Source organism: Candoia aspera, chromosome 3, assembly GCF_035149785.1.
Source record: "Candoia aspera isolate rCanAsp1 chromosome 3, rCanAsp1.hap2, whole genome shotgun sequence".
In the NCBI taxonomy this organism is placed as follows: Eukaryota; Metazoa; Chordata; class Lepidosauria; order Squamata; family Boidae; genus Candoia; species Candoia aspera.
In genome coordinates, this window is record NC_086155.1 from 195,776,549 (window position 1) to 195,794,913 (window position 18,365).

Here is an 18,365-nt window from a genome sequence, read left to right on the forward strand (position 1 = left end):
CACCCTAAACCAAAACCAAAACCCATGATAGTTTAATGTGCTGTGTGAACAAGGCTTAAGTTTCCTGCAAGCTTAACATCCTATGCAATGCTGCAACATGGACTTGTGGTTCCTTTGTAGCTGCCCTTCATACATTTTGTTGGACCAAAAATGGCAGCATGGCAGAAGGGAAAAAAAAAATGAGGCAGTCCTCACCAATGCTTTTCCCCATACTTGGCTTTTTGGTGCCATCTAGTGGTAATTCAGACTTTTGCAGACCTCATCTGGCAGCCTTCATGACCCCAATGGCAGATCAAACTGCCTGGTTGGAAAAAGTTGTTTTTCTGAGTGACAGCAACATTTCAAAGGAATGAGGCCTTATAGCTCCTCCCCTTTCATCCCCAGGCTCCACCCACCTCACTTCTTAACAAAATCAGAAGTTGGCAGATAGAGCACTTCTTCATATAGATATTCAGTCTCCCAGGTTTAAAAATTAGTATAATTTTAGGTCATGCAGTAAACTATATCATGCTTGCGTACAGAGGAAGGACCAATCTGGAAACAAGGTAAAAAAAGTTTGTCATTGTTCAAAATATTATAAGCAAAAGGAACACCAAATAAAAAACCCTAAATGTGTGGCTTTATTATATTTAAGTTTCTATTTTCTATGAAGCTTAAATATGTCTATCACATAGTTAACAATCATTGTCATTTTACATGTATGATACACAGTACAGGACTTAAAAAAGCAGGGGACAAGGGAATGCAGGAAAAATTACATTTCCTCAGCCTAAGTAAGTGATTCTGCTGTACCATTTTAAGAAGCTTTGGACCAAGGGACCCTTTAAGAAGCTGCACACCAAGAGATCTTTTAAAAGAAGACCAAAAACATATGCCTTACATTAAAGATTCAAAACACAACGGACACCAATTTAATATATTTAAGATTTGTTGCAAGATTAAAAATACACTAATAATTTTAATGTCCTGTTTCAAATTAATAAATATAATATAAAAATATACAGCACTTCATGAGAGGATGGGTGGGCTGAATTTTAAGAGAAAGTTAAATTTCACTTTCAAACGTATGCAGGTATGTTTTTAAAGAAAGGATTTCTGGGTAGCTTCGACTGGTCTTCCGAAAGAAGTCTAAGCCGGTAAGCTGTTCGATATCACGTACTCTAGCCGTGTGCATTTTCAGAAGTTCTTCAACCCACCGTGATTCATCTTCAGAAGAGTTCTGGAAAGGAAAAAGCAACTTTAAAAAAAAAAAATAATAATATTCTTAACATACACAATTAACAAAACAACCTTTAAACTTAAAAAAAAAAGTTTAAAAATTAGAAAAGAATTTTTCAAACTATCTAAAAATACAAACTAATAAAAGAGAAAAAGAAAAAAAAATCTATCTTATATTTTATACTTATTAATAGACACTGGTTTATCAGTAAATACACTACTATTATATAATCAGTACAAAATATTATTGTAAAATATCACAAAACCTCTACCATAGTAAGGAAAAAGCCACTTAGCTCTGTGGGTGCTGTCTCTTGTGAAGAAAGTATTACACCTTCCATAATTATTTACATGAAGTGTAATCATAATGTAAATAATTGTGATCAAAGTGATCTTTGATGAAAAGAGTGAATCTGTTGTGAAATGCTGGCAGGAAAATCAATTTGGAGTCCTTTGATTCTCATATATACTTACAAGGATTTTAAATGCTTCTTCAGAAGCCTCCCTCAAAATGCATTAGGTGGCAATTTAGAGAGAAATAGACCTTTTCTATGATGATGTCCAGTGATGGACAGCACAGATGTTCCCATGGACATTAGTTTGGTTTCTACATTGTTGTCTTTTTCAGTACAAAGGACCATTTTTAGTGTTTTGGCTTATTTTTCTTAAGCAGGCAGGGAAATAAAAAATCAGATACTTCCTGAGAACACCAAACCAAGGCAAGATTGACTCACATGCTTTAGTTATTTAAAAAAACAAAATGAACCGAGTTTTGGTTACTTGGACCTTCAACAATGGGAAGAACTATACCTCAGGATCAAAATGTGTTGAAAGCACTGAAAATGCCAGACACAATCCCCAGCATATCTATTCAGGGATAAACAACCTGGAATCTCCAGATATTTGGGACCAATTTTCATCAGCCCCAGCCAGCATACCCAATACAGTTGTTACACAAAATATTTGGAGAGAACCAGCTTGCTCTCTGCTCGACCCAATGATCTAGAATTCATAAGAATAATAAAGGTTTTATTTTAAGAGATAAGAGCTTCTCCTCCAACCATTTAGTAATATCAAACTCCCCAAATCAAACTCTTCCCTTGTTCTCTTTAAGACCATTCTTTACTCCCCATGTTCCACCTTAACATGTGGCTTTAATTGGGCAGTAAAAATGTGCAGGAAATTCACTACTTCACTTTCATTTCATATTATTTCATTATCATATTCATATGGAAGTATTTACTAAACTGTTTTATATTGAAAAGGATACCTATCAACTTAACCTTAATTTCAAACAAAACATCAGTGCAGTGCCAGGCAGACCAGTTCCATAGGGCCCAAATCCAAATCCAACCTAACAACTTCCTTGCTTGTTCAAAATTAGATTGCTAAATGCTCACATGGGGAGATTTTAGAAAATTGCAAGTAGTCACCTGGTGGTGATTTATCATCTGAATATTCCTAAAGTTCAAAGCAGCTCTAGACTGAAGGAAATGCATTGAGCTCTACTACTCTAGTATTAATTCTGTCTACAAATCATTCCTGATGTACTTTCAGTCCAATCCTCATTTCCCCCACTATGTCTTTTCCATCCACAAATTGAAGATGCATTCAATATGGCTCATCTATACCTTTGTGAGTCTGGAGCTCTCAATACCTTCAACCGATCAGTGCTCAGTCTAAGCTAGCTAATAGTTAAGGGCAGAGAAGGTAAGCCAGTTAGCATTCTCTCCACTTCAGAGTTGCTGAGTTAGGTGCCACCTCCAGTTTTCAATGCTTCAAAAAATGACAAGTAGCTTTCCTCCTTGAAAAAGAAGTAAAAACCTTTTGGTGCCTCCAAACAATCACTCCAGATCGTTTTCCACATTTATCTGGGTGCATTTGTCTGACAGTTTGTAAAATCAATGAGTTGGTTGCAAGGGAAATTGAGGGTTAAATTATTGCCAAATGCAGAGGAGCCTCAAAAGTATGCCTTTCCCCATAGTGCCAGTGCAGCAAGCCCAATGGACAGTGTTACCACAAATCCTGAGCTAAGTTGTCAACTTTACAAGCAACTCATTCATGTAACCCACTTGCCCTGGCACAAAGGCAGCCTGCTTTTATTATTTATTTCCATGAATACCCCATGAATAGCAATTTAAAGACATATGCATTTGTGAAATGTTGAAAAGCAAGGTAATTTCACCCATACATTATAGCAATGGCTTCAAACATGTCTCTGTTTCTATTGTGTGGATAGCAATGTCTTGGATCCTTAACTGCAGTAAGATCTCTGGGAAACCTACATAATTACATGCAAAATGAATATATGTGTGCGTGTGTATGTGTGTTTAACTGGAAAGGAGACCTGGAGAGTCTGCAATTTTAAGTACAGAGAGAACACAAAAGAACTTTGTTGGCCAAATCATAGCATTCCTCTCTCTGAAATCTCTGAGTCAAGGTTGACTCCTGATGATTACATGGACATGCCCATGCTCTTTCTTGACAAGCATATGGAAGGGGTCTAACATTGCCATCTGTTTTTGTTTGTTTGTTTGTTATACTTCTCAGAGTATTTACAGACCACAAATACATGTAAATAAACAGTGTATTACAGGCATGACATCTGCTTCCAGTGATCTCCCCCTGAACCTGGACTAAAAACGATGAGATGACCGTATAATGAAAGACAAGACATTCACACCACATGGACACAAACACTCTCCCAGGCCACCTTGCAACTACATAAATACCAAAAAAAAAAAAAAAAAAAACCCACCCCAGACTCCATTCATAAGAATTTCTCTAAAATTCTCTTCTTATCTGAAGGACATTTCAAAAGCCAATTCTCTTCCATCAAGCAGAGTAAGAAGTGTAACAGGATAAATTGTCAGCATGGCGCTATCCTTTATGGCTGGCTATGCAACCTTTGCTTAAAACACCTTGTTTTTCTCACAGTCTGCCAAAGTTAAACAGTTCTAGAAGTTTCTCCTACTGAGTGTTTTGCTCAAATCTGATTATCTCCCATTCCCTCCTATTGGTCTAGGCCTGCCTTCTGGCAAACAGAGAACAAACCTGGTCCTGGGCAGGGTGGTGGGCTGTCAAAAAAGTCAGGGTAGTACCAACCAACCCTTTTTAATATGTTCTTCCATGTGGCCACCATCTTGAGTTTGTTTTACTCGGCCTCCCTGGTCTGTTTCATCAGCTTTGGGACCTGTTTTAATTCTGCAACTATAACATGGTTCAAAAGACTTTTGAAAACATTGCTTCAGACTTTGTTTGGCACTTTGGTTTTGTGACTCCTGCTGCCCCACCCCAAGAAAGTCAACAGGAACCAGTTTGAGCTTACATTGCAGCTTTCATCGTTGTCAGGCCTGTGGGGGAAAATGTACGATAAAACGGAAAGAGGTCCATCACACTTGTCGGCAGGCTGAGTGAAGTCTAGACAACTTGTTATGATACTGTAGTAGTGAGTTGGAACTGGGATTGAACTTCCTTCCACATACCTAGAAGATAGGATAGATTTTTAATCTTTTTCCAAACCTATTTTAAAGGAGACAAGGCAGCACAGGTTCTGAGAAATGATCTACCACTGATTTATTGGGTCTGAACCAATTATTTAAACAGTCTTTCTTGCTACACAAAAGAACGAAGAAATCCCTACCTAACTGATCATAATGAGGGGAAGAAAAATAGCCTCACCATTGCATGGATTATATTTCAGTCCAGTGTTTCTCAACTGTGGCGACTTGAAGACGTGTGGACTTCAACTCCCAGAATTCCCCAGCCAGCCCAACTGGCTGAGGAATTCTGGGAGTTGAAGTCCACACATCTTCAAGTCACCATGGTTGAGAAACACTGCTTCAATCCCTACAAAGTTTTAAAAAAAAATCTTTGACAAGGGAAAAAAAAGTACAATATTAACACACATAAAAATCTTTTTTATAGCTGCAGGTAACTTAAGCAGACTGATTTTGTGTAACTCACCCCACCCCATCAAAAGGCTTGGCTTGTAGATTGAAGTGAATTTAGCCAAACAAAGTTGCTGGATAAATCTCTGGGTTTGGGAATGGATACAAGAAAACTGCAGACTCCTAGCCAAAGCTTCTCTAGCATGGATTACAGTCATGGAGAGGGGTTGCCAGTCAGCGCTGACAGTATTGGGCCAGTTAGATGAGTGGTCTGGATTCTGTTAAAGCTTGTCTTCAATGCCAAGAATTCCAGATATAAAGGACTGGGTTTCAGAGATGCCTGATTTAGCCATTTTTGAGAAAATTATATATTCTGTTAATCAGACAATGTCACATTACCTCTCCCTTTAGGAAAAAAAAATCTTGAACAGGCTGGGGGAACTTTGTAAGTTTAGTTTTCCTCTTTAAACTTACAAAATCAGGTGAACTTGGGATATAGTTGTAATTATAGACTCTGCTTTTTCTCTCTTTCTGTATTTACTGGCTGTTTTTTCCTTTCTCTTTGGTGATTGTTCATTTTTATTTTATGTATGTTTAATAAAGCTTACAGTTTTTTAAAAAGCTAGTTTTCCAACATTCTAAGTGTAATGCATTTATGAACATTTTCATGGAGTTTAGTTGATAGAAAGAAGAATGAAATTGATAATAAAAAAAATAATCACGATGGAAATAAATCAGCTCGTTTCCTGGACCCCATCTGATTCTGGATCAAGTCCTAAATCATTTTGAGATCTTTTCATGGGAATTGATATATACGTGTTTCAAATAAATAGTTAAGCACCAGCCAAAAGACTTAGCACAAGATGGCTCCTTCTTAGGTGAACATGCATAGGGTTGCAACGTGGGAGCAGAAGATCCTTACAGTTTGATTTTGTCTGGGGTGTCATGCAAGCCGTCAAAGTCATAGTCAAAGATTGGTCCACTGATCACATTGACTCCATTCCGTTCAATGGCATATCTCTTCACCAAAACCCGCTGAAAATAATTCCAGACCTCTGTATAGGTACAAAAAAATACAGGCAAGATTATCCTAAAAACCACCAGAGAAAGCATTACATCGTAACAGGAAACACTATTCCCTGAGTAAAGTCCTTACTTTGCTACTCAAAGCTGTTTTGCAGAAGAACATATACTAGTAATAAAGCCAAGACTTTTATTTTCTCATTTTTATAAAGCCCCCCAACTGCATAACAACACTGGACAGTAGAACAGAATAGATGTAGCTCAGGGTTGAACTGAGGAGTCCTTGGTGCTCTCTGAGCCTTGTTGGTCTCTGAGCCTTTGCACTGAAGATGTTGCCTAGTCTGGCAATGAAATGGCTGCAAGAAAACAACAAGGCTCAGAGAGCACCAAGGACTCCACATGCGGGACAGCTTACAATAAAAATACTCTGGAACAAGCACCAAAAAGAAAAAGCAATGCACATCTGGAAGAGCAATAAAACATTCATCCTAATGCACACAGTCCACAAAAGGCCAGCCCCTCAACTAGCAAAGCCCGGTGGAGCCACACTTTAAAGAGGTCCATCACACTTGTCATGCTTTAAAGACCATTTCAGTGAGCCCAAGGTGGGGAGCATAGGGATCCCTGGGGGGATGCTGTTCCAGAGGGCAGGCACTGAGCAGGTCCACTTCCCGAGTCCATCAGATGACGCTGTTTAACCAATGGGACCCAGAGCATGCCATTCATGTCTCATCATACAGGATGGGCAGAAGCTACAGTCCCTCAGGTAGCTAGAATTAAAATGAGGACTCAAGCTCCTATTAAAGTTAGAATGAAGGACAAAAGAAAAGTGTCCCATTACATTACATTTTGAGTGATGTGATTGATGGGCAATACAGTTCCTATTGTCCCATCTACTTAGGCCAGTAGGTCAGTGACCACTTGTTTTCCTTTAACAGCAGCTCACTTTCCCCTGCTTCAGAAATTACAAATTTAATGAGTGAAGTTCATCTCATTTGCAAAAGCAATTTGTCAAGTAACATGGCCATCTGAACCACTCTGGACTTCTGCCATGTTTCAGAGAATCTCATTCTCTGGAATCTTTGGGCCTATCTTCAACAAGGGTCTGATGTGACTTATAAAGCCCACAAATGGCATGAAGTACAGGGCACCAATGCCATAAAAGAAGGAAAATAAGGAGTCTGGTAGCACCTTTTCGGACTAACAAATTTCATTAAAAAGCATAAGCTTTCATAAGCTTTTCAGTTGTAGTCTTTGGCTGCCATAGGCTAACATGGCTTTCATCCTACAACATCTACATTAAAAAAGAAGCATAAACTGTAGATTTGGGGAAATCTTGCAAGAATCGGGCCATCTATTTATTCCTTTGGGCACCCAGCATCTAAAACATAAAGATATTGATCTCTGCTATAAGCAAAAATATCAAGTATTGAAGATATATTTTTGATTTGAGCACAAATGCTGGATGAACCTCACCATACCCACATGACTATGATACATCCAGTGCAAAAAGTGTAAAAGAAGACCTTCGTTCCTGAACTGTTTATAACACGCTGGCTAAATCTCCTATGCTGGCAGCTGATGCCTACAATGGGTATTTTTCTTGACAGTCAATAAATCAGCTATGGAAGGAGACATGGAATGCCTTACGCACCATATTCTGATATACATTAAATGGAATATCCCAAAACTTACATAGATCTGCATCTCTATGAGCATTCTTTAGATAGGAGATTTTGGTATTTTGATAGTAATAGTAATGATTCTGCTGCCATGATTATCTAAACTGGATTTTAGTGGGATTATAAAACAGAAAAAGGAGTATTTTTAACTGATGCATTTCAGTTCCACATAATACTAGCTACAAATCCTAAAATCAGCCTAACATTAAGTAAAGATAGGGATTTCCTCCCTTCTTTCCCCAGCAAACAGAAGGGGCATGAACAAAGAACAACCCAGTGCCCTTCGGTGGCTGGTACCGCTGTGCAGGCTGGACAAATACCACATTGTTCTTCTCCTACAAAACAAGATGAGCTCTACCAGGACTGTTTTCCCCATGGCATTACCTACATCCACAGTGATGCCACTGGCACTTCCAGTCATCTAAGTTAGGTGGGTCATGCCTTTCAGCCTCAGCTTATTTTAAGGAATTTCGCAATTACTTAGTGCAAGGGTAATTAATTTCAATTTGTTACTGAATACTGGATACAAGCAGTATTCCTCCAGCTTGAATGAGGCACCATCTGTGACCATTTCTGGAGCTCCCTAATCTTTCAGAGTGACTCCGTGCCCTTATTATTATCTCTCGGTTTAGATTACTGGAATGTTCTACATGGAGCTATCCTTGGAGACTCCTCGGGAGCTCTAGTTGGTCCCACATTAGTTAAACTAGGGCTTAACTAATTTTAAAAGACCAGAGCATCAAATGCCACTTTTATTACAGCTACACTGGTTACCACTTTGCCTATGAGTGCAATTCAAGATGCTGATTATGACCTTTAAAACCCTAAAAAGCTTGAAACTAAAGTATCTAGAAGATAGTATGCTTCTTCAGGAATCTGACCAAGCTTGAAAGAATAGCTAAAAAGGCCCCCCTCTAAATTTCTCCCCATTAAGCCATATTAATATCCACATGGAAGCAGACTTTTGGTGGCTCCCCACTCTGTGAATTCATTATTACTTGAAAATAATCTATTTGAATTCTCATCAAAGTGTAAAGCAAATATGTGGCTTCTCCAAAGCAAATTTTAAAACTATTTTTATTTATTTACCAACATTTATACACCATTCTACCTCAAAGACACAGAGAGGCAAAAACCATGTACTTACTTTTGAAAGCAGGATACATGGGAATGACATTTGTTATCAGGAAAGCATCATATTTCGCTTCTGCCGAGGAACTGAGTTCTGAAAATAAATTTAAAAGATGTTTTATGGCATGCCAGAATTAATTATACCGGTAAACTTCAGGGCTGATGCAAAGACTAGCTCTAGGTGGTAACCAAGAACTAGCAGAGATCCTATTCTTAGAAGAGGTTGCCAGCATGTGAAACCATCTGGGCTGAAGCCACTTCCTGCCTTCTTGCCCCAAAACATGGAATTAGTGGTATGCCTCTTCAAGTCTCAAAATTGTGCAGCTGAAAAGAAGACATTCTCTTTGCGTACAACATCTATTTTGCATTGACAGCTTGTATCTATGCCAATCCCAAGAAACCTAAAAATCTACGGGTGTCCCACATCAGCTTACGAGGAGGAAAAAGGAATCCGTAAGACAACTGTCTGTCCACTCTGTATGCAGTACAGCTCTGGCTATTGCTTGGAGAAATGCGCAAATCCGGTCTTACACAACTGATCAACTGCTCTGGGACACCAGATACCTCTGCCTGCATCAAAAGAAGAAGATAGGCATGAGACATTTTTTAAAAAATGTATTCTGTGTGCAGTAGTAGTCCTCATTTACTGACCACAACTGGGACTGCCAACTCGGTCACTAAGCACCGTGGTTGTTAAGCAAAAATTCACGTAACTGCACCAGACTTATGACATCTCTTCCGCTTCCATCATTAAGTGAATCACCATGGTCATTAAGTGAGACATCATGTGACTACGACTTGCAATTTCACTTCTGTGTTCTCCATTAATTCTGCTTGTTGGAAGCTGGTTGTGAAGCTTGCAACTGCTGATTACGTGACTGCGGGATGCTGCGATGGTTGTAAATGTGAGGACTGGACACAAAGCTCTTTTTTTTAACTGTCATAACTTCAAGCGGTTGCTAAAGAAGGCAGTTGGTAAGTGAGGACTACCTGTATTGTTGTAAATAAATATATCCTGCAACTCCTTCAGGAGTTCAAGGCAGTGTTCCTAACACTCCCTCCTCCAATTTTTCTCTTGTTGAGCAGAGAGTGACTGGTTGTAGGTCACCTAGTGAGCTTTTATGGCTCAAGGTGGACTCGGACCTGGGTCTCCCCAGTCCTAGTCCATCATCTTAACCATTACTGGCTCCAATTTTTCAACCCTCACCCTCTCCCTCCTTCCCCAAATATATATAGTTGCAAATTATATACATTGAAAGATTACTGTGCTGAACAGAGGCTGGATAAACTGAGGATGCTATCAGCTCCTAGTCTCCCCATCCCCACTACCCAAAAAGAGAAACAGGCTAACATATTGACCTGTTTTGAAATAGTGTAAGATGTCCAGAGAGGCATCTGGAATGTTTCGCTGTAGCCACTTTCAAAGTCATGATGATGCAAGATACTGTATTTTGTACGATAAAGCACAGCCGGACGGCCATAAAGGAGGTGCTTCTCTGTGAATTAAAGACAACAGTGGGGGAACAATGAAGTTTCAGTACACAATTTTCTCAAAGCCATTTTATACAACTCTACAATAAAAACAGGCCCATGTGTTCTTCCCCCACACACAGCCATATTGTACCGCAAGGAAGATTTAATGCAGGAGTTTGGAGAGCTGATGCAGAAGGTAAGAATGAACTGGAAATTCTTTAGTCTCCATCCGTCTGATGACATGCTTTGACTAAATTACCTTAGTTTGGGCCTTTTTGATGTTATTCAGCAGCAAATGCAGTTCAGTACTAGAGGAGTATTGGGAGCAGCCAGAATCTATACAACCACTAGAGGGCAACAAAGAGATGCAAAGGTCCCTTGGTTCCACCTAGTGGTTGGCTAGACTTCTGCAGTTCAGGTCTGGTACCATTAGTATATAAAAGCCAATCCTATTGTTTTTCATGACAGTCTACAAAATAACTTGTGTCCAAATCTATACAACATTATAAACATTAAGGAAATGACAGAGGCAGTGATGCTGACCATGAGGGAGAAAAGGCATATCTAACATTTACATAGAGGCAATATTTTTTTGAGGGCAACTGAAAATTTAAAAGTTATTATGCAAACATTGGAGTTTCCAAGAACTCTTTTGTCAGGGAATATCATCGAGCATAATATTGCTCTGTTTGACTTTTTACTGATGTTAACTGCCATGAATACCTGTGGATAGCAGTGATATATAAATAAAATAGATAGAATTGGTCAATCAAAAATGCAAAAAAAGGGGAGGGGGAAGTAATTGGTCTTTGAGCTACAGGCTACAGTCTGCAAACATGTGAAATGGGTCCTATCACACCCAGAACTGCTTTCAGATTCCACCAAAACTTGCTGGGAGGAAGAACCAGGCACATTTTCTATTTCCACATTTTTCAACTCAGAAAATCCAAACCTGCTTTTCTTCATAATGGGATACAGGTTCCTTGGTAAATGGAAAATAAAAGAAAGATCAACTAGGCAGTCTTTAGATTAACAAAGCTAGAGATAATTTAAGATATTGTACTAGGTAAGAAGAAGCCAAATCAAGTAAGATTACCTGGTGACGGGAGGCATCCATCCTCAGATAATACATTCTCAGGGTCGTTGGTATAAAATCCTTCTCCTCCTGTGTAGGTTCTCGCTGTTGAATAATATCTTAAATTATAACATCTTAATTTAGGCCCAGCTTTAATATAAAGACTGCATAGTGGATCTCTCATTGAATTTGCGCCAAGCTGATTTTGAGCTAATTCAACAAGAGATGGGGAGATAGGGTAGAAAAGAGCTCACAGACACCATGTCTAGGTAAGTATAGTTAGAACAGCTAGTTGAAAAGAGGAGTTAGTTCATGATTCGGTTAACATGCAAAAGCAATTCACTGATTTACATATATTTGCATATGTTGTTGAACACCAACAAATTGCTTTTGCAGTTGCGTTGATCAAAGCTTAGCTACCGAATCTCTTAAAACCTCGCTGTACCGATGGAATGCACAAATTAAAAAATCAGATTTATATTTGATTTAGAATGCATAATTTTAGAGAGAGGCCCACACACCGATATGATTGTCAATAATCAGTCTTTTGCTGAACTTTCTGTTGGATCCTTACCTTCCGTTCCTTTGCTATAAGGACGGCGATTCAGTTCATCCAACCTATTCTGTTTAAAACAAAAACACACACAAGAAAGGATGATCTTCTTTCCATCTCTGATTCCCTACAAAGCCATTCTGGTCTTATTAAAAGAGTTACTGGTCACTTTTCCTAACCAAAAGGCACATTCTACCAGTTGATGCAAAAGTTTTGCAATTGGCCAGATCAAAATGGATTCCCAAGATCATTAGTCCCTCTACTCAGAGGGAGGTTTAGGCTATTTCATACAACCTCTCCAAGGCAGTTTGGGCTGAATGGGTTTGGGAAAGGTTCACCAGCATTCAGCTGATTTACCAACATGCTCAGATAGGTACATCATATCATATAGCTTATGCCAGAATTGGCAGGTGGAACTCCACACCCTGCTGACATCACAGAATGGGTGCTGACACTAGACTGGCTTCCTCACCTATCTCTTGGGTAAGGTAAAGGTAAAGCTTTCCCTTGATATTAAGTCCAGTCTTGTCCGACTCTAGGGGGCGGTGCTCATCTCCGTTTCAAAGCCGAAGAGCCGGAGTTTGTCCGTAGACACTTCCGTGGTCATGTGACTAAACGGAATGCTGTTACCTGCCTGCCGAAGCAGTACCTATTAATCGACTCACATTTGAATGTTTTCGAACTGCTAGGTTGGCAGCAGTTGGGACTAGCAACGGGAGCTCACCCCGTCACGCGGATTCAAACCACCAACCTTCCGATCGGCAAGCTCAGCAGCTCAGGGGTTTAACCCGCAGTGCCACCGCGTCCCTTAGTATCTCTTGGGTGCAAATATCTATTTATTTTCACTATAACTACTGCACACTGTCAGATTCTGTTCATTCATTCATTCAGCCCATGCACCCCTAGGCAGAGATAATCTTCATTTTTGGCCATATAAATAATCAGTGATAATTTGCTCTTAAGAGCCACTCATTCAGAGGCCAGCTTTGGATTTGGTATTGTTTTTCATGATGATTTACTCTTGCTATTAACAAGGAAAGATGACCTATTGTCAGCCTTGCAAGGTGGTCCAGACAAGAAGCACACCCAGGAGTACTAGCTCTATCTTCATTGTAAGGTTACATTAACAGAATCTTGCAAGTCTGAAAGTACATCTCTCCCTCCTCGCCTTTTCAGCCCCCAAACTAGGGAGGGTTCCTTCTGAGATGTTTGCCACATCCCCATTTTTTCTGTGGGCTCAGCTGCCTCTTATCTGTTACTTAGTCTGGGGCTCTTCCTCCTGTCTCCCAAGGTCATTCCCACATACCATTACAGCAATGTTTTTTTCACAGAGCATACTTCGTGCACTGTCATCAAAATAAAGAGCTGGAATAAACCTACTTTCTAGGTTGTAAGGGCAGGTATGGAAATGACAGGCTGGGAGAACCCCCCTCCTTGTTGGGGATTCAGAAGTAATAAAACAGAGTTGTTTTGGAGGGCTCTCTCCTGATTTGATCATGCCAACTATACTTTTATTGTTTGTATTGTTATGTTTGGTGTTGTTTTTGTTGTCTTTAATGGAAGTTTGTATCATGGAATTAACTTTTATATTTTATGTAAACTGTTGAGAGTCTTTTGATTGCCGCGGGATAGAAATATGTAAAATGAAATAAAATGCATGAATGAATGAATGAATGAATGAATGAATGCTGTAAAATGGCACATGAAGGAGAAGTGAGTTCCCTGCCTTCACTGATGTTAGCTATGGGATGATGGCAGAATCCTTGTAGTTACTACACAGACTTTGATTGTTGACGGTCTGGAAGACTGGATATGAACAAGGTCACCCTGAAAGTATTAGGAGATCCTTCATAATTAATTTGCTAGTGCAGTGTTTCCCAACCTCAGCAACTTTAAGAAGTATGGACTTCAACTCCCAGAATCCTCCAGCCAGCAGTTAAGGAGTTGAAGTCCAGGCATCTTAAATTGCCTGAGATTGAGAAACATTGGTCTAGTGGCTGGTGGAGAGGGAGACAAAATCAACGCAGTCTCCATTTTGCCAGAGGAATCAATAGGGAGAGGAAAACGGTAAAACAGCATACAAAGCAACAATGGACTGGATTTTACACAATACAGGTAGTCCTCAACTTACAACCATTTGTTTAGCAACCAAAGTTACGACAGTGCTGGAAAAAGTGACTTGCGACCGGTCCTCACACTTACAACCATCGCAGCATCCCTGTGGTCATGTGATCAAGATTCAGACACCTGGCAACCAGTATGAATTTGCAACAGTTGCAGCATCCCAGGGGCATGTGATTGCCATTTGCGACCTTCCCAGCTGGCTTCTGACAAGCAAAGTCAATGGGGGAAGCCGGCTTCACTTAACAACCATGTGATTCACTTAAGAACGGTGGCAAAAAAGGTCATAAAATTGGTGTGATTCACTTAATGACCACCTCATTTAGCGACAAAAGTTCCAGCCCTAATCATGGTCATAAGTCAAGGACTACCTGTATCAGCTGTTACTGCTATAGGATCATTTTACAATGAAGGTCTAGGATCTGAAAATTTTAATACATAAATAGATTACAGTATATGCCACAGAGTTCCAGCTGATGGTGTGATTCTAGATAGATATAATTCACCTCTTTCTAGCAGACTGAGAAGCAATCACCTTCTGGTCTTCCAGGTACCAGTGAACGTCATGAGTTTACCTTATCATCACAACTGCATCCCAGGTCATAGTCAGATGAAGGTATTGTAGCTACTGGATAGAGTGGCCTCGCTACTTCCTCAGGCATGATAGGTCTATAGGTACTGCTCCGCAGGAGGTGATTTAAGCTTCCATGTGACCCGTTATTAGGAACAGGCTTCAAGCCAAGGAGATCTGGAGCAGGATTAAAAATAGCAAGGAAATGCGGTTACAAATCAGCTAAGGTTTGATTCAAGTCCTGCAGACTAATTTGCTGCTGCATTTCCAAAATTCTAAGCTGGAATTACAATGGCAACAGGACAGAGGCAGGCACAGTTTCCCCTTTGGTGCACTGATGAGACTCACAGTGTTATCATATGAAGACACATGCCCACTGATTTCCTTTCGATGGTGGCTAAGAAATTTTGCTCAAATTCTTTTGTAGGCAGAAGGCAGAAAAATTCCCTTGAAAATATAGCAACTAAACCAGGTTTAGCTTACTGGATTCAACTTTGCACTTATTTATATTACTCAATAATTAGGATAACACATTATAGTAAGCCTTCATGTACTTCCTTTCTTTTTAGATTAGGGTGTTGTAAGAACCAACCATCATGGTTTATTTTAAAAATTAATACCTTACTGCAATATGTGAACCTTTTCGTTAACAAACCATGTTTGCAGAAGTTGGACTTTAGTGCTATATGTGAACTCAGCCTGTGGAAATTGACAGACCCTATTCATATACATCCAATCTGGAACCTTTTCTTGGTCTTCCTAAAGCAGCCTTTCCTAACCTGTTAACTTCCAGATAATGGCTTTTGGGTCCAGATAATGATGATGATGATACAACATTTGATGTTGATGATGATGATGATGATGATGATGATGATGATGATGGTGCTGGTGCTGGTGATACAACATTTCTGGAGAATACCAAAGACTCTTATAGAGTTTAGTTCTAAAATGAAAAACCTTAAGGACTTCAGTTAAGTCCTGTGAAGATACTCCTATTCAGTATAAAGTAGAGGGAGAAACAGGAATCCACCCACCCACCCATCCATCCACCCACCCACCCGTCCATCCATCCATCTGTCCATCCCGAGCATGTACTGTGTCTACCCAACGATCATGCAGTTGATTTCAAATAAAGAGTACATAAAGCCTACTGCACATATACACTCAACCACAATGCTCAGTACATCTGTTATATATACCACATTTATGCGTGCAGAATGTTATGCATGTGTAAACACCAAAGCAAAAATATGAGCTGGAGATAGGCAATCTTGCCCATCCCAACACTTCTAAGATCTGAACCACTGCACAGAATTTAAATGTTATGTAAATGAATTTGTCCAACTGGTCTTTCTGGTACAGGGCAGTCAAAGCTCTTTGAAGCAATATGAGGGTAAAAGGAAAATGCTCCTAGACTAGAAAAACTGGATAATGGTAAGTTTCATTTTGAAGGGAGGTTTATATTTCCTATCTTTCCCAAGAGCTTTAATATACTCAGCCTTGACATCCAAAATGTGAAACCATTTGTAAGAACTGACTTTGCAATTGAAGTAAGTGTGTTTTTTTCCAGTTTGTTTTGCTAACACTACAAACGATTGGACTGACAGCAGAAACCTTATTTCTCCCACAGACTATCTTCCTGGGATGTTCCTCAACATGTGTCTTCAAGCAGGTAGAACGTCTCAGTTGTGAAACTCACACATCCTCTGAATGTCCTTCTCAGGCTATTTCTGCAATTTATACCCCATTAATTTCTGCATTTAATATATCATTATTTAATATATCATTCAATCCCCCTGCCGCCCAGGCTCTCAGTAACTACAGGTCACCCTTGTTTAGCGACTTCCTTGTTTAGCAACTGTCTGCAGTTACAACAGTGATGAAAAAGTAACTTCATGACCAACCCTCACATTTACAACCTTCACAGGTCTGTAAAGCAAAAGAAAGCTGAAGTAAGATCATCAGCACGGTTGCAGTTTCACTTAGTGACCACTTTGCTTAATGACCATGTTGCCAGTCCCAATTCAGGTTGCTAAACAAGGACTACCTGTACAGAGAATAAATTTAGGGTTTGGTTCTTCTGTTAGATAGCTTGCAATAGAAACAAGCTAAGTGAATCCTAAGATGTTAGCCAAAATGAAAGCTGAGAAAAGGAACAGCATATTTGTTTTCAACTGTAAACTTTTTTTTAAAAAAAAGTGATACTACTTACCACACATAAGGTTGTACAATTCAATATTCTCAAATGGAGGTACTTTTGTCTTGTATTTAAATGAAGGGCCATAGCCTAGAAAAACTGTCTGAGAAAAACACAGTAATAATAACGCCATCAGCTCCTGTGTGAGTTTTTCTGTTGCTGAAGTTCAAGAATGAAGGAAGGACCCACCAAGGATTAGCCTTTTCTAGGTGCAAAACAGCCTCCCAAATTCATTGGCTTGATGGTCTCTTTTTACAGGATTTGCTAAATTAGCTCTCTGTTCCCAATTTTGTGTCAAGATAGCGAACAAAATTTTAGTTCTTTTGAAATGTAAGCTGTGGTCTTGCTTTTGATCTTAAGGGACCGTTTTTTGTTCTATCTTGAGGGATTCCCCCCCCCGTTTTATATTTTATTCTAGTTTCATTCCAAAACATTTGGGTATAAACCACCTGGAATGTCCAAAGATGAATACAATAAGCTGCAATGAATCTTTGAACGTTTTCTCACTACAGCATTGCAATCAGAAGACTGAGGGAACATGGCTTCTAATTAAAATACACATTTATAAGTTAATTATGCCAACAATACTATTTACTGACTACCATCTGCTACTCCAGGTAGTTTATTGCCCCTACCTGCATACTGTTGATCTTGTTGTCGTAGCCATGATCTCCATGAAAATAGCATTTTCCACTTATTTTCTTAAACATATCTCCAGGCCTCCTAAACACATTAAGAAGATTCTTTAATATACCAGCAGTTAATTTCTATGAGCATTAGTGTTCAACTTCAAGTGGGCTGTAGAAAATATAGCTGATCCACAAATCTGTTTGGATAGAAACAGCCAACTTTTGTTTTCTTTTCCAAATGGTGGTTGAGAATAGCAGCATTCTCAGCAAGCCACAATGACACAAATTTAACAACACACACACAGTAACACCATTGTACAAATCTTGCTTCTGTGTAGCTGCATCCCAGCAGCTGACAAGTACATGAGTTATATGATTTATGCCTTTGCACCATGATGCATATTCCATCACTTGTCCCCTGTGGACACCCATTGTCCTGGAGCTGAAAACCAATTTTGCAACATAGTCCAATCCCTTCTTGATGCCACATATGTGCTATCAATAGAAGAGAATACATGTAGCTCAGGGTTGAACTGTGAAGTCCTTGGTGCTCTCTGAGCTTGGTTGTTCCCTTGCAGACATTTCATGACCCAACTAGGTAACATAATCAGTAATGAAATTTCTGCAAGCAAACAGCCAAGCTCAGAGAGCACCAAGGACTCTACATATGTGCTATCATCAACCTCCATCATCAGATTAATATCATTCGATAAGCATATGTTAGGAGCATTATATATAAGATGCATTAGAGAAACAACTCATAGAAATTCTAAAAACAATTTTCATTTCTTTCTTTAAAAAG

General features: G+C 39.4%; 1 protein-coding gene across 4 annotated transcripts in view; it reads right to left on the bottom strand.

The window, feature by feature from the left end:
- Positions 1 to 601: 601 nt before the first annotated feature.
- ENPP2 (ectonucleotide pyrophosphatase/phosphodiesterase 2) overlaps positions 602 to 18,365 on the bottom strand; it is a 48,696-nt gene continuing 30,932 nt past the window's right edge. For 2 of the 4 annotated variants that reach the window (XM_063299624.1, XM_063299622.1), the window contains 11 exons: positions 17,570 to 17,657; positions 16,950 to 17,037; positions 14,742 to 14,914; positions 12,067 to 12,115; positions 11,514 to 11,597; positions 10,304 to 10,440; positions 9,379 to 9,514; positions 8,961 to 9,038; positions 6,031 to 6,163; positions 4,547 to 4,703; positions 602 to 1,219 (listed from right to left, as the gene is read on the bottom strand). In XM_063299624.1, coding sequence (XP_063155694.1) covers positions 1,046 to 1,219; positions 4,547 to 4,703; positions 6,031 to 6,163; positions 8,961 to 9,038; positions 9,379 to 9,514; positions 10,304 to 10,440; positions 11,514 to 11,597; positions 12,067 to 12,115; positions 14,742 to 14,914; positions 16,950 to 17,037; positions 17,570 to 17,657 — 1,297 coding nt within the window. In that variant the 3' untranslated portion in view covers positions 602 to 1,045. The remainder of the gene's footprint in view (positions 1,220 to 4,546; positions 4,704 to 6,030; positions 6,164 to 8,960; positions 9,039 to 9,378; positions 9,515 to 10,303; positions 10,441 to 11,513; positions 11,598 to 12,066; positions 12,116 to 14,741; positions 14,915 to 16,949; positions 17,038 to 17,569; positions 17,658 to 18,365) is intronic. The other 2 variants (XM_063299625.1, XM_063299623.1) reach the window with 1 other exon arrangement.